Source organism: Platalea leucorodia (genome assembly GCF_965183815.1).
Source record: "Platalea leucorodia genome assembly, chromosome: 12".
Taxonomy (NCBI): Eukaryota; Metazoa; Chordata; class Aves; order Pelecaniformes; family Threskiornithidae; genus Platalea; species Platalea leucorodia.
The window spans coordinates 13,757,702-13,774,298 of NC_138834.1; the positions used below are offsets into that span (position 1 = coordinate 13,757,702).

The window sequence follows — 16,597 nt, forward strand, 5'->3', positions numbered from 1 at the left end:
AGCATGTGTGATAAACCTGTAACATCACAATATGAAACTCTATTTCACCATTTTCAGTAAGTCACTTGTTTTCTTATGTCCTGTAGTACTTTCTGTTCGTGACTTTCAGGTGGTCAACTTTTGGGCTGACACTGCACTCGCTTGACCACCAAGCAGCATGTAGGGAGTGGGCCTTATTCCTTCTCCCTCTTTGTTTGGCGTTTTGTCTTTTTGGTTTTTTCCCCTTCTAATTTGTAAGATTACAATAAGATAACAGTAAGGTTAAAAATGAATGAATCTGCTGGAAATGCGTCAGGTTGTGGTGAAAAACCGAAATGCAGGGGTAAGCCAGGCTTACTCAGTACTGTTTCTGAAATTGTTTTCCTTTTTCCTTGAGGTGGAAAAGAGGAAAACATAGGAATAGGAGGATTTTTTCACTGTGGCTGCTTAGAGCTAAATTCTAGGAATTAAACAATGAAAATGAAACAAACCAGTACTATGAATATAATTAAATGTTGAAATAGAGTGATTTAATGGCTTTTTTTTCTTTTTTCCCCTGTAGGCTGAACTTACAGGCATCAAATGGCGTAGGTACAATTTTGAAGGTCATGGGGACTGTGGCCCTATCATTTCAGCCCCGGCACAGGATGACCCAATTCTGCTCAGCTTCATCCGCTGCTTGCAGGCCAATTTGCTTTGTGTGTGGCGCCGTGACGTCAAACCGGATTGTAAGGAACTATGGATATTCTGGTGGGGAGATGAACCAAATCTTGTAGATGTGATACATCGTGAACTGCACAGTAAGTTATTCTCTTTCTTTGTTTCTTGATTTATTTATGTTTTTTCCAGTTAAAAAGGAGCTCTGTCGTTAAAGGCTTTAGCTTGGTACCATTTTGTCACAATTTATGTATTAAGACCTAAAGAAAAAAAAAGCTTGTAGATTGACTGTTCTGCTGCAAGCGATCTGCAGATAAAATGCAAAATAAAACTTGAAAGACCTTAGGAGACCTATATCCAGCGTCATTACTTAGATGTTTGTGAAATCTCAGATGCGCTGTAAGAGTAAATTCTAGTTCAGAGGATAATAATAAAGAAAAATCCTGGCCTGAGGTAATACCCGTCTGCAGTATAGGTGTGTTATTCCATCAGCTAAACTCCATGGCACCACAGGTAAATCTGCAAGGTCAGAACTTGCCATGTTGGTCATGCTACAGGATTTGAGCATAAATGGAGGCAAGTTGCAACAAGTGAATGTAATAAAAGGAAGGAAGGGGAAGGTAGGACAAAAATAATTTCATGTGATTGTAAGTTTTGTGCACCTTGATTGTCTTCAGTGCCTCCAGAACGTGTAGCCTCAAAATCATGCAACAAAACTAACTTTATCTGTTGTGATCCTTTTTGGCTATGACTATCCACTATATATTAATTCCGTTTCAATGATGTATTGTTGCTTTGAGTAGACCTAGTTTCCCTGAAAACTTTAACGTTTAAAAGGTATTTTATTAGACTGCATGAATACTTGTCTCTTATTTTACCTCTCATGTCTTGGATGAAAACAACGAAAATTCTCTAATCCTGGAATAATAATAGTAATAAAAAAAACCAAAACAAAACCAAACCAAAACAAAAACCAAACCAATAATAAGGATCAATTCCTTGGTTTTTGCAATAAATTTTCATCCTTTAGACCTTCTGGTTACTTGGTGATAAAATGTGTATGCCAGTTCAAATATGTAGAATATTGTATTTGTCGAGTGTGCTTTAGTTGTCCTTTATCTCCCTACCTCTACCACCCACTGTTTTGGTCCTGGGTTATGCTATGTTCGTTTTCTTATTGTTATCCTGTTCTAACCACCTATCTTCAGACCATTACAAACTTCATACTTTCATGAATACCAGATTGTTTATTTGGTAATACAGCCTGTGAAATCACAGATAAGAAACGCTGTGTATCTTTAGGCGGATTTCATGCAGGTAGCTATGTGATCATGTATAATTAAAGAGATGGCTCAGAAGTGCTGCACCGAGCCATTCCACTGACATAAATTTTTTATGAGGCACCTGTTTTGAATGAAGGTATGGGTAATATTTCTACTTACCCAGCAAAGCTTTAATAATATATGCTTTTCTCTTTGTGAAATATAGTTTATTTAATATTTCAAATGCAGTATGTGGGACTTAAGTGTCTTTTTATTTGAGGGGAGTTGCAGGTGATAGCTTCTGTTTCTGTTGTAAATTGATGTAGCTTGTTTATAACTAACATCTTGGTTACAAGAATATAATGCTACTTCCAGTGATAATGGTCTGGCGAGGCATTTAAATGTATGAATGGGTGAACCTGCTCGAGTATGGTATGGGGCAGAGTATAGCAAAGAGAGAATAGCATCACTTTGATGCTTTTTTTTTTTTTTTTTTGCCTGGTCCAAAATTTTATGAAGCATCTGGGCTGGAGCCTTCAGTACAACAATTTTTAAGTGGAATTAAATCTGAAAATTGTCTGCAAGAGCACTGTTTTTTAAATGTCAACAACAGCAGTATCACACTGATAAAAACCAGTCCGAGCGTAGCGGGTTTCACAACACTGCAGCCAGCTGAAGTGAAAAGATAACGTCTGCCCTGGTACAATAGCACTGTCACTGAGTGATCCTTATTTGCAGTGCTCTCTCAAATTAAAAAAAGTAAGAAAGTCTGAAAGAAAAAGACTGCGCAGAGGGATGTGAAGAGATGCAAAGTTGAGTTTGGAGATGGAGAAAGGAGGACTATGCGTAACTCATTTAGGGGAATGAAGTACATGGTAACTGAAAGAAGAAGGAATATGCTCCCGCGAACTGTCAGGACCCTACAAGAATTTGGGAAGTAATCTCCTTTTCTTCTCCCTTCCACTGCAGGTTTTGGAATTCCTTGTAACGTGTCTAAATCATATAATGATAGGTTTACTTGTTCCATATTAAAAGCACATTGAAACACTTGTAGTGACTGATCAGGTAATAAAGTGAGGTAATTGTAAAAGTGTTATAAAATTTACTGTTGATAGGGTTGTCTTGCTCTCTTCAGTAGTTGTTTTTACAGTTCAAACATCAGTATTGACAAAATATTGAACATCAAATTCTGCCAGAATGAGGCATTTATGTACATTGATTCCTTGAAATATGACAAAGGACACTGTTTGTCTTCAATGTTTCATGCAACAGCAAGGCAGAAGAAACAAGGTTATTTTGCTTTTTATTGTATAAGCAGACCACAGTACTCAAATATTTGATAATTGAAATTAGTTTCCCAAGTTTACATGCTCTTGAAAATATAAAGGACTTTTCATGTGGGCATACAAACAGAAAATAAGTAAACTACTGAAGCACAGTAATTTACTTGCCTGCCAGCTGAGCCACCATAGCACGCTGCTTGTTTTGGTGTAACCTGGTCGTGAAATAAGCTGCGTTGGCTTAAAATCTCGTTCGTAGGGGTTGGATTGTCACTGGCGTCGGTAACTTAGAGTTCAGTGACCAGAGCTTTGCTTTTGTGTTTGTACTGAGACTTTTAGGAGCACAAGTCCCAGAAGTCTGACACTGCAAATCCAAGTGGAAGACTAGAGTCTACCCGACACATTTTCAGTTTTACAAATCCTGTCTTTTGAGATGAACTTTAGGAAATGATGGCTGTTAATAAGACCACGAATTCTTACCAAGTAGGAAGTTGCTCAGAGTGTTTTGGCTTTCTTTTTTCCTGCCTAGGACTTGTGCTTTAAAAGTGAAATTTTCATTAGCATAATAAAAATTTAGTGGCAACTTAAATTTAAGTCTTTATCTTTTATTCATTCAAGTCTAAATTAGAATTATTGATTTTTCTGAATAACGGAGTCACTCAATATTGTATGACATTTAGTACTTTCGTTAAACAAATGAGAAGTCTAGACTGAGACTTTTCGTTCAGAAACACTTTTTAAAGTTTTGCATATGAGCTGTGTGCATTGCCTTATCTTTAAAACATTGAAGGTAGATGATTTCGGAAACAACAATCTGCCTTTAATAAAAGAATTTCAAATAGTCATAGGGAAAACAACTTAGTAGTTATAAACAGGAGGTACTAGGAACAGTTGTTTATGTAGTAGCTTTCCAAAACTGTGTTGATAATTAAATGCTGTCATGGGAGATTAAGTAAAAACAATTATTTGCAGAACAGCTCTAGATCAGTTAAGTAGTTAGATCAGCTAGACAGCTGCGAATTTCCTAGGTGTGTCTCTTGCACACACTCCTACATTTCTTTCTCCTGCCAGCCACAGCGGTTGTGTTCTGGTTTTTATTATGATTGGATTTTAAATTTGAAGAAAGATGGAAGATCTTTATTCTGTCCCAAGTGAAAAAAGCTAATTGGTATGGGGTCACTGAGTGGGAGAAAAAAATGGAGTGATTTTACAAGTTTGAAAAAGCTGGGAGTGTTCTGGTTATGGAAGTTTTGTTTTCTCAAGGATAAGTGCTATTTAATGACATTACTGCCTGAAGAGGTTTGACAAGTGTTACAGCTGCTGTACCTTTTCCCATAAAAATATTTTTTTTTTGTAAATTCTACAGAAGCAGCGGAATGGAGAGGAGGTAGTATCTTACTGTTGGCAGGTTTTTTGACAGGAAAGTTGTAGATTTGCAAGTTGCAGTGATCTCATTTGCATTTGGTGACCAAATACCATCTGGAGCACTGCAGAGAATTTGTACTTGACTCTCGGGTTTTTTCTCTTTTCTCCCACCCCACACTTGTACCCTATGCATTCTATGCAGATTATGAGCAGGTGATATCTTTTCCTTAGCTGCCGCCTTTGCTTTTGCAAAGAATACTTATGTCTGACATTTTAAACAACCTTTTTGTCTGACAGTTTTGTCTATAAACTTGTAATCTGCATATTGAGCTTACGGATATATTCAGCTTTCTCTGTTGCATCTGTGGGACAGAATACTTGAATTATCAGGAATAATGCAGGCATTCTGATGTGCATTGCTACCGAGAATATCGTCTTGACCCTGGAGGTGGACTCTGGAAGACTGTCAAAATATTAGACAGCATCTTGAGAATGAGTAACCAAGATTCTGGGCATTTGATAGAAGGATGCAGTTTCATTTAAAGAATGATAGACTTGTTTGCCTAAAATTACTGATTCTGGTAGGTATTTGGGATTGCCATCACATTTGTTCCTCTGCAAATCTATGGAGACAAGACAAACGAATATGAGGAACTTAGGGCATCGGTGAGAAACCCCAGACACCCGTCTGTACCCTTCAGCCGTTATTGTTGGCCTAAGCAATGCATGGCACAGAAGTGAAAACCCTGTATTGTGACAGGTGCTTCATCATGTGGTTTCAAAATAGAAGCTTAACAGTACAAAGCTTGTTGAGAGAAAATAAATACAATTTTAGCATTTTGCTACTCTTGGGACAATCATCCTTGAAGTGTTGGTAAAGTTGCAGTTAACTCTTAACTTGCTCTCACTTAAAATCCACTTAAAGAATTTTTTTTTCCCCTTAAATAGATGAGATTGACAGTTGTTCCCATGCAGCCTTTTTGTTGTAGGGGGAAGGGCTTGTGACGGAAAGGTGGTATACATAATTTTTCTGTGGGTCGAATTCTTTTGAGCCAAAGTCTTTGTTTTTATGTGTTGTCTGGTATACTGCACTTGATCCATTAATTTCTGGAGGTGCTTCCCCCCAAAAAGATGCTAATATCCTTTGTACTGTACTGGATGTAGAACATCAGGATTTTGATGAAAACTCTTCTGAAGAATAGATTATCTTGTATTAATTAGGTGAATCTTTCCTGAAAGACTATTGTTAAGGATATTCACAGCTTGGTAGGTTTAAAAATGTAGTTAAAATTTATTCCATGACAGGAAAAACGTGGAGCTTCAGTTCATTCCTGTTTATGAATTCCTGGCATGTGGGGCTGATGCAGTTGTAATCCCCAAGTGCTGATAAATGTTGAGGGGGGAAAAAATGTTAGCTAGGAAGGACTTTTTGCAAGGCATCTACGTTAGACCATATAGTTGTGGCCCAGACTTAATTTCTGCTCTTGTTTCTCTACCTGCAAATTGCTGCTGGGTAGATTTTCACGTAGAGGAAAACAGAGCATGCCAGCTATGTTTTCAGGCATCTTTCCTGAGAAGAATAACTTGCCAGAGCTCAATTTAGGTAATTTTATTACAACTAAATAGGGTTCTTGATGCTCACTTGTTAACTTCCAGATTCTGAATTTTATTTTGTCAGTTAAGTCTTCTGAATCAAGTAAACGTTTAACCTACAAATGTTAAGTAGATGGCGCTTTTCAGTATTTATTAGGGATTTATAGAAAAATAAAGGCAAACTTTGATTTTGAAAAAAAAGAAAAAAATTATTTTTTTGCTCTGCTAATGTAAAAGAAGGTAAAGAAGGAGTGAAAAGTCTCCTTTCCTTTCCATTTTGATTTGAAATAGTCTTATTTAAGGTTCTTTCAAGGTACCGTGTTTGATTTACTGTAGTTTTAAGGAATTGGGAACTCTTGCAGGAGATATGAAATATGTTCTTAGCTGCCATGTAGTGAGATATGTTAATTATTGAATGAGAAGCTGTTCCTGTCCGTTGAAATGGACTTTAAGTGTGTGAAGCAATGCGTAAAATCAAGAATAAGCACCCCTCCCTGTGAAATGGGTATACAAATTAATAGTATTGCTGTTAATGAAAGTGCTCTAAGTCTTTCGTTCTATTATAAGATTATGAAAGTGGGAAAGAAGGGAGTGTTTTGCTGCTGAAATTTCATTATGGCTAGCTTTGATACTTTCTCGAAATTACCAAAAGGTTATCTCCTTGTTGCCTGCTTTGATAGGCTTAGTTGAAGGGTGTACAAGCATGGAATGTGCATTACAACAATTTGTTTTATGTACTCTAGGTAACTACATAAAACCCCTAACTATTGTCATGCTCAGTATTGTTTAGAAAGAGACCAGCTAACATATGGAAAAGCAGTTTACGAACAAGGAATAAAAGGAATCTCACAGGAGCAGAAATGGAAGTATTCTTGAAGGCTTTCAATTTAAAAAGAAGCTACGAATATCAAGCAGCTGAGTACCACTTATTAATAATTTCAAGTGAAATCTGAAAATGGTTAATTGCCGGTTCTTGAGTTAAGAGTGGAATTAGCAAGTAGGTTCATATGACAGAAGACTTTATTGGAATATTAAGTTACTGAAAAGTCTGTTTCTGGGTTGATTACTTTCAATAAGATAAGTCATTTGCATTTTCTTAATTGCCTAGCACAGATTATTTCCAAAGACATGAAAACAAAGTTAAACTTCTACGTTCTTTTGGAAAAAAGATAGAATTTAAAAGTGAATTCTTACTTTCTCGGCTTGCGGAATTGTTCTGTGACCCTTATATTTGACACCGTTAATTGGTGTCCAGTGATTGCCAGTTGAAGTTTAGCTTAGACAAAATAAACTTTTTCTTTTAAGGAGGCATATTAAGTGAGGTTATTATGCCATCATTTGGGATTAAGGAATTGCTTCATGGGAAAATGCCAGCTCCTTTTATACACATGAGGTTGACAAGAGCCTTATTGTGTCTGGGCAAGATGTCTTCATTTTATTTTGTTTTCTTTTTAAAATAAATATTCTTCGCACCACCCCAACTTCTTCCCTCTTTTTACTTTAAAATTGGTTTATGTTTATAGACAACAAGGCTATGAGTTGTTAAAAAATAAAAATCAAATTTGAGTCTCCCTTTTAGAAGTCAGATTGCGCTTACCTTTTCCTTAATTCTTCTTTTCTTCAGTGTTTTTTCTCTCAACCCTAACAGTGAATCTCAGTGTTCAGAGTAGTATCAAATGAGCACCTACGGCATACACGACTTCATTATCAATTCTAGTCAATGACGTACCATTCTAACATACTGCTTTCCCCCCCCTTTTTACAGTCTGCAACATCTAAGTCTAAAAGGTAACAAAAAAATATGAAATCTACCTAAGGGTCGTATGTAAGATAGCCTAATGCTTGCTTGCCTTTTTTTTTTTTTTTTTTTTTTTTAAACCTCCCAAGAATTAAATTAACATTTAAAACCTCATATTTGGAAATTTGGAGGCTTTACTGTTAATTGCAACAAATAGCCTTCTGAAAATAGTTTGAAGGAAAGACACTGGTGGAAGGTAAAGCCAAGAAATTCTCTACTGAATACCATACTTCTTCCTTTTAATCTTCCTGCTTTCAAAATATTAGCTTAATTCAATTGAAATAGTTGAAATGTCGAGTAATTAATCTTTAAGTTTTATTGGCTACACAACAGTTACTGTTTTTCTATTGTGTTTTTGTGGAAAAATGAATTCATTGTGAAATATTAATAGCTGCATTCTGTAGTGAGTGTTTAATGATTCTTTTGCAGAACTCTTCCAGTAAGACTAGACTTCATAGCAAACCGCATACGTTTAAGGGCGGAGTAGAATTGGTGCTACAAATGTGGTACTGTACAGAAAGTGTGGAAATCTGAAACAAGGTTATAGTAGCTCAGCGTCCTTTTCAAATAAAAGCTAGAGTGAGGTCTTACTAATGAATTGGAGAGAACTATTGTATAAAATGTGCCTGGAATTAACTAGAGTGTTGAGACCCAACCGAAGTCCAACTTTTGAATGTAAATAAAATTGATGTGTTACCACAGGCAACTCGGTGAACCACGTAATTAGGTTTTTTCCATGAAAAATGAGACATTATACTGCAGGAAAGCAGTATGTAAAGGATTTATATTCTAGTTACATGAAAATTAAACAATCATTAAAAGATTGTATTTTTAAAAGTGCTGCTTGAGGGGGGAAAATGAAAAAATCCAATCAGTAGAATTTATTTTTCAGCAATGTGTTGGGCAATATCATCCACAGTAGTTGATGTTTTTTGCTTCAGGGAATCTTTTTTTGCAGTGAAATGAACTCACTTAACTGTGTGAAGTAAATCTAAGTTAGCTTGAAGTGAAATCTGCGTTAATAGATCTCATTACTGATGTTTGTATTTTCATGCACTGAGTAATCCTAAGAACACAGGGTAAGCTCTCGTGGTAAATTTCACCTTTTCAAATAGAGGAAATGCCATCTTCAAAAAATAACAATAAAAAAATTCGCATACAATTGCATTTTGGTAATGCCATATATAGAATAATTAATGAACTTCTACTGACATACACGTGCTACTGGATTGCAAACAGAAAACATAGAAACGTGACTCTTCTAAAGTTAACCCATGGCTTCTCTTTAAGGAGGTATGTTTTCCATTACATAAAAGTTACTTTATTTTAATGCTCCTATTAAAGGTTATAAATCTTGATACAAAATTCTTATACCCCAGTCTGGAGGCTAGTTTCATTTTAAGTGGACTTAATTATACATATGCACTTAGTTATCCAAGGCTTTAACAGTAATCTGTATTACAAGTAGATTGGATACCTAGAAACGTGTACATATGGCAATTTAGAATAAGAGTTGATGTATGGTTCAGTGTGTCAGGGATCGGCCGTGACATTTAAGGAGCAATATGGCACACTGAGAACGAAGGTTTTTGAAACGTGAAGTCTGTTTCCTAATGTTTATTTGAAACTACGGGGCATGCCGAGGTTGTAAGATGTCATTTCCAAAACAGCATGCCATAAATATGCAAACAAAAAAATATTCTTGCATAGAATTAAGAGGAGGAACAAGTGCAAACCGAAATGAGCTGCAGTACATAGAACGGGTTAAGAATGAGGTTGAATTCTTACCTTTGCTCTTTGCCCGTGGGAATTGTGGGTTTCAAAAGGAAGAGTGTGGAGTTTTGCTGGTAGTTAAATATTAGTTCCTTGTTTAAAAAAACAAACAACTGTGTGTTGCAGTCACTCATATAATGACAACTAGAACTTGAACTTCCAGTGAAGCGGTGTTAGATTGATTTATCAATACTTAACATTTAAGTAGTTTGAAGGAAAAGTATACGCTAGAGGAAAGGCACGCTACTGAAATGTTTTTATATTCTCGTTGATCTAAATCACACTTTCAATTTTTTCACGTTCAGCTGAGCAGTGTAAGCATAACTTGTAACGGATCTACCTGGGCTCAGTTTGTCCGATATCAGAAAATTGACTGTCCTGTTCCCTTTAGCCATAAAAATGCACTTCAGTTGTCTTTGTATTCTCTTAGTTCAGGTACAGGCTGGTGTGAGACAAGTCCCTGTTTCAGGTTCTGTTACGGTCGATGATAAGGTTTGGAGCATCGCAGCCCTCAGCTCGCTTAGTTTGCTTCTGCCTTTTACCGTCTGTAATTTTGACCTGGAATGAGACCACTGCTGCTTCTGTGATCTAGCAGAGTTAACCGCGGGTGCCCTGCCTGGCCCATTGCTGCAGTTTGAAGGAGCTGCCTCTGCGTGAAAAAGCCGTGGCCTGAAAACAGCCATTCTTGCTAAAAGACCTTTGCAGTCCTTATTTTTGTTTTCTACTGGTACAGTATTTGCCAGTCTTTTCCTGGATTTTCACAAAATCTTGGGGCGTTTTTTGCTTTGGAAAGGTCGGTGGGACAAAGGGGTCAAGTGGAAGTGCTACAAATTCGTGTAAGAAATTGATGGGTGGATAGTAACAGATAGTAACAAATAACCGGGCAAAGTTAGCACCTCAAATTTCTGGAGAAATGTAAGTGTGACGTTTCTATATTACGGAGCGTATAGTGATAAACTTGGTCTCAGAAGGAAGAATTGAAGATGGCCGGTATGGCAGTTTCTAAGCAGGACTCCAGGAAATAAACCTCTCTTTCAAGAAAACTTTCCTTTTTTTTTTATAGTTCAGCTTGTTCCATGACATTCTAGTTGCTCTGTCTTTTTTGTAATACCTTTTCTACAGCCAAGGGAAGCTTCAAATCGTAGGTGATGAAAGTATCATTGTACAGTGGTTTGGTTTTCTTTTTTTTTTTTATTTGAACAGCTTTAAGAATTTCATATGTATTCTTTAATGCTCTCCAAAGAGATGAGAAGTATGAAAATCATTATTGTGTCTACAGGGGGAACAGGAGGGCTTATAGTCTTATGTGTTTATGGTTCTGGAGAGTTGGTTAACCAATTGGGGCATGAAAGTTAAATCTCTTGGCCCCTTCGGAGTTCAGTAAAATTTATTCTGTGCAATATTTTGCAACATATGTCAACAAAATTCACTGGAATCTGTTCTCTAAGGCAAATGAGGGGGAAGTGTGTGTGGTTTTTGTCTCCATGTCTTTTTTTTTTTTTTCCTTTTTTTGTCTATCCTGTATTAAAAAGATGCTATTTCTGATAATACCAGGGTAATAAGCAGTGTGATTATAAAGCAAGTATGGCTTCTGTATTTGATTGACGTTCTCCGCTCTGGTTACGCAATGGATACGATGTCGGACTATGTTGGGTCAGGACAGAATGATGAAAGGCTTAACTGAAAATCCTGCTCTTTCCGGTGATTCCTGAATGTGCCTGGGAATTCTGCCACTTTAAAAGGCTGCTTATCAAGAGGAATATATGTTTCTGACAAAAGTTTTATAGGTTTGCTTTAACGTGCTTATTGAAAAGATAACGCTTTATTTTTGTTTTGTACTAGCGTTCTATTTTGAATAACTTAAAAATAACTTAAGGATTCTGTTGCCGTCCTTAGCAGCCCTCGATTAGTAGTTGAATTCTGAATTTCTTTAAAAAGCAAAGTAAGATTTTTTCATAGCTGCAACATAATAAGAGCAATTATGAAGACAAGATTTTTTTTCATTGTTGCAAAAGAAACAGATGCAGCTAATTCAACACCTGGAAAATAAAGGTGGTTCTTCTTTCCTTGTTTGTTGCGGTAATAAATGGAAAGAATATAAATAACTCAAACTGTGAAGTGGTATCCTGAAGTGATGTCAGCAGTCGCTGCTGCTGCTTTTCTGCTGGCTTGCTGGTGCTTCCAGCTTTAAGGTCCCCTGATCCTCTGTCTTAGACTCTGCACAAACTCAGAGCTAGAGTTTATACCCAGAAGAGTTTTGCAATCCAAATGGAGGAGTTCCCGCTCATCTGTTCCCTTTCCCATTCTATGGGAAATAATTTCTTCAGGAGCTAATCAGCAGATGAGGTAAAGCTGAGAGTAATAAACAGCAATGTGTTTGAGGTCTCTCTAGAGAGACTTTGTACCTGGAGAAGCTATCCATTGAAATGTATAACTTCTAGACAGATATCCGCTGTCCCAGATGTATGTAGAATTATTGCTCAGTCCCCCCCGCCCCTGAGCCCTTTTCCTAAACTAAACCAGATTGTAGTTTTTTATTTTTTTTTTATTTTTTTATTTAAGCATTTATTTAATTTATTTATTTTTTTTAGTTTTTTATTTATTTATTTATTTTTTTTAGTTTTTTATTTAAGCATTATTTTATTCATTATTATTTCTTTTGCTGTAAGCCACAGTTAAGGCATGGAAAGTGGGAAGAAAAATGTTTTGCCTGTGAGACTGTTACTGCTTCATTTCAAAAGAAAGACACTCTGGCACTCAAATTCCTAACACCTCCCTTTTTGGTATATGGGTTCCTGCCTGGCCTTGTCCTGAAAGTTCCTCGGTAAGCCCACAAAATGTGTGTAACCGGTGAGCAAACATTACACATAAGCACTCTTCATTGTTTACTTGCCTGGCCTGTCCTAGACAGCTGTCTAAACTTTGTGCCACAGAGAGGTGCTCAGCTTTTAGTACGGCCAGTCCTGTGTTTTAGCAGCTTCTCAAATTAAAGTGCTCAGATTATTGTGTGTTAACAATCTAACCAAGAGATCGTAATGCTTATAGATACATTAAATGTATGTGTATAAAAACCCCATTACTATCCTTGAGGAGGTAACTTTTGAATTGAATGGGAATCTACATAAGTTCAGTCCTCTCTGTGGTTTTACAATTATTTTACATTTTTATTTATTTATTCCCCAGTAGTAAATTTAGCAGCAAACGTGTTATATATCCTCTAGGAAAAGATGTTTGTTTGCTTTTTCTTTCCTTCTTCAGTAACCGAGTACAGTTTACATCTTGTCTGTTAACATAATGCACTGAATGGGAGTTAAATAAGTTTCTGAACTCAAAACTGGCCAAAATACAAAATCTGTAGGAGGGCCGTGGTAGATACATTAAAAGAAAAAACCAAACCCAGATTGCCACTTGCTATCTCTGTGGGCCTCCTGTTTATGCTCCCCTATCCTCCCCGAATATCGGGAGAAGCAACTGACTTTTTAGGATTTTCATCTGAATTTAATTGCTTAGTTTAATTGGCATGTAATCACTGAAAAAGTAGAGACCTTGGATTACGCATACATTGGAAAATCTATGGTAGCTATTCATTATTAAAGATACCATTTTACATAGCTGAATGGTATATACAAGAAACATGATGCTGATTTAGCTGAAATAACAGAGGGATGTGGAAGGAGCTGCACACTGATAAGGCTGCATGATTCATTATGATGTTAGTTCACAATCTTTCATTGCTCAAACTGCTGAGCTCTGTAGTTTTGTACTGTCATTTGTCTTTGTTTTAATGGGATTAAGTAATTATGTGTGCATTTTCTTTCAACTAACTAGCCCGATAAAAGCATGCAAAACTGAATAGCCTATAAATTGTCAGCTCTTCTGTTCTAGAAAAAGTGCTTTGATTGCACTGCAGTTTTTAAATCTTGGTGCATATATTTAGATGACCTACTGAGGTGGGTAAGACTATAGAAGTAGTTTATGTAACTAATGGGCTGAGGGTCTCCCCTTGGGACTGTGGCTAGGGGAAAGCAGATCTCAGCCTCCAGCACAGAAATTTTAAGAGAACAATCCACAGCATTTTAAAGCAGAAATAAGGGATATGTAACCTAAGGGAGCGTCGTAAGTCACTGTCACTTCAGCTGTCCTCCCAAACCACGGAGTAACTCTTCATTGGAATGAATCATGTGTGGTATTGACATTCACGCTTTGGCTCTATCAGTAGTAGTTTCAAGTACAAATTTTCCTGCTGCTTTGCAAAATCTCTGCCTCTGTCCTCCAACTCTTAAGACTTCCACTAGTTTTTTGTTAGCTTGATACCCGTCCGATTTTCTCAAGTATTAACTGCTCGTCACATATCATGTCGCATGAAAAGGGGAGCGTTTGTGTTTAATGAAATCGTCAGGTGTTTGGTATGTGATATCATCAACCCACTTATGCTTTTTATAACTTTATGCTTTCTGTATGGCATGTTGATACAGTCAATTTTATCTTTACTATTAATTCAAATTAAGTCTTGTTCTGCGAGTTTATGTAATCACTTTAATGAAACAGTTGTGTTTGCTTGCTGCTTTTTGTTTATTTTAAACATTGGTCTGGGGAACGAAAGGTTTCAATGTATTCAAAATGATAACTAGTAGTAACTACGCAATAGTCCTCTGTTAATTCATTTTTAACTGATTCACGTATAAGAAGATTTTTGTACTATTATGCTGTCTCATAATTTCATGCTAGAACAAACTTCAGTTAATTGGCATTAGTGCTAGTCCATATGCGTCAGAGGTATAGTTTTTCATTCCTCTTCTGGCTTGAAGTTATGTTGTCAGCAGATCCATTTCTTCTTTTCTGGAGTTTGCATATTACACGTGACAGTACAGTGTCTGAATTTTGTGGAATTGTGAACACTAATCCCAGGTAGCCATTTAAATTAACCTGTTATGATGAATAATGAATGACTGTGTCCTAAAAATGATGTTTCTTGTTATCTGTACAATTTGTCAAAAGGCTTTCTGTGATTGTTCGTATCAGCATTGCCCATATTAAGCAGTCTTGGCTTAAGAACGGTAACTTGTAGGACCCGTGATAGAAATGGACAACTTTCCCAACACCGGTCTTCTGAGATCTGTGGAGGAAGATAAACCAGTTCAGGCCACCTTGTGTGCCTGTCTGAAAATGGGATTGTTTGTATCCTGTTTCCCTAATGGAATGGATAAGTGCTACCTGAATGCTGAATCTCTCATATCCTTACACTGGCTCTCATCTGGCTGTTTACAGTGGTTTGTAACCTCTTCAGTAGGTTGCTGTAAGACTAGACGATGCTCTTGCTTTGGGATTTTTAGCTGCCGAGCTGGTTGTAACCAGGAACTGCTTTTGTATTTAGCATTTCCCCCTTGGCCACCCCATCTGAGTTTCCTCAGCACTTTAATTTGTGAAGTTATCCAGGATGTGTATCCAGGATGTCAGACCGAGGAGGAGGGATTCTGGTCCATGATTGCTTTTATTTGCTATGATAAACAAGTAGGCAATGCAGATGGTAAATGAAAGTTAAGGCTTGCTTGCTTATCGCTTCACCTTGTCTTGCTGTGTTCTGGTAGCAGGGGCAACTTGGGAAAAGGAATTGTTTAAAAACAGCAAGTATCCAGTATCGGTTTTTTGCTGCTCACACTATTCCCAGCTAAGTCTTCATGCTGACGTTCATGTGATTAAGAATGTTGGATGATGACACAAAGAACTCTAAAAAGTAATGCTTAAGGAAGGTATCCTGCTGTGTGCATTTGATGTCCCATCTGGGATGAGATTATAAATTAAAAAAAGAAAAAAAAATAAAAATACAACCCTGAAACCCCATGAACTGTAACATTTTACAAGCCTTTGAATATATAGAGCTTGAAGAAAATTGAAGGAATTAAGGTGTATTGTTTACATACATTAGAAAAGAATACAGAGTGCATTCAGAGTACAAAGACTCAAGTTTTGTTTGCCATGGTTGTTGTCAATATGTAGCAAACCAGTAAGTATTGTCTCAGTCTGTCGCTGTAACATGTTGAGCATTTGCAGTTGTAAATCCCTATCATATGTCAGAAATAAAAAATTTTTGCAACCAAAAAAAAAAAACGCATACAGAAACTTCGGATACACAAAACTTTATGCCATCTACCGCAACTTTGGTTGTCGCTTCTGTTCAGTGTTGCAGCTGGCCAATGTATAAAGGGAGTTTTCAAAAATGTATGTACTGTGAAAATGTAGCTATGTTTATGCAATGATAGTTTATTTAATGGAAGCTTTGCAAAGAATTTGACTGCCCTGTGCAGTGTCCAAGTTAAGAGGGTGAGACACAGAAGAAGTGTTAGGGCACAATCATCTTAAACAGAAATTACATTATCAGATTTTTGTGAAAGTAGATTAAGTTTTTCAGAGGTGATGTCTATGTTAGTAAGTAATTCAGCAAAATAAAAGCAATTCAGTAGATTGAAGCAGTTGGTTTGAAGGTCCTGTACCCCACACTATATGAAATCCAGGGGTTTGTTTCAGCTGGACCAGAAGCCCTCACCATGAACGGCTTTGAATTAGTTTAAACAATAAACCTTCAGTTCAGACCCTTTTGTCCCCTTTTGGGGTTGGGGTGCATTTCAGCACGTACGTGGAACAGAGATCCAGCTTCATTGCTGCCCAAAGGAATCTGGTTTGCATGTACCAGAACTGGCGGAGCGATAGATCAGAGGTGATCAGAGTTGCCCCGTATTTATGCTTTGGTTTGTTATTTGTCTCCAGTGGGTGTATTGCATGGATGGCCTTAGTTCCTAGTGACTTTTTCCCTCAAGAGACACCATTTGTCGTGACGGCACGTATTTGTGTTTGGTTTGAGTGTGTAAGAGATTTGCTGCATCTTGGACTTT

General features: G+C 36.9%; 1 protein-coding gene across 2 annotated transcripts in view; it reads left to right on the forward strand.

Moving 5' to 3' along the window:
• MED13L (mediator complex subunit 13L) overlaps positions 1 to 16,597 on the forward strand; it is a 206,004-nt gene that overhangs the window by 20,506 nt on the left and 168,901 nt on the right. The window contains exon 2 of one of the 2 annotated variants that reach the window (XM_082325468.1): positions 542 to 779. In XM_082325468.1, the coding sequence (XP_082181594.1) occupies positions 542 to 779 (238 nt within the window). Of the gene's footprint in view, positions 1 to 541; positions 780 to 16,597 lie in introns of those variants that run through there. The other variant, XM_082325469.1, reaches the window with a different exon arrangement.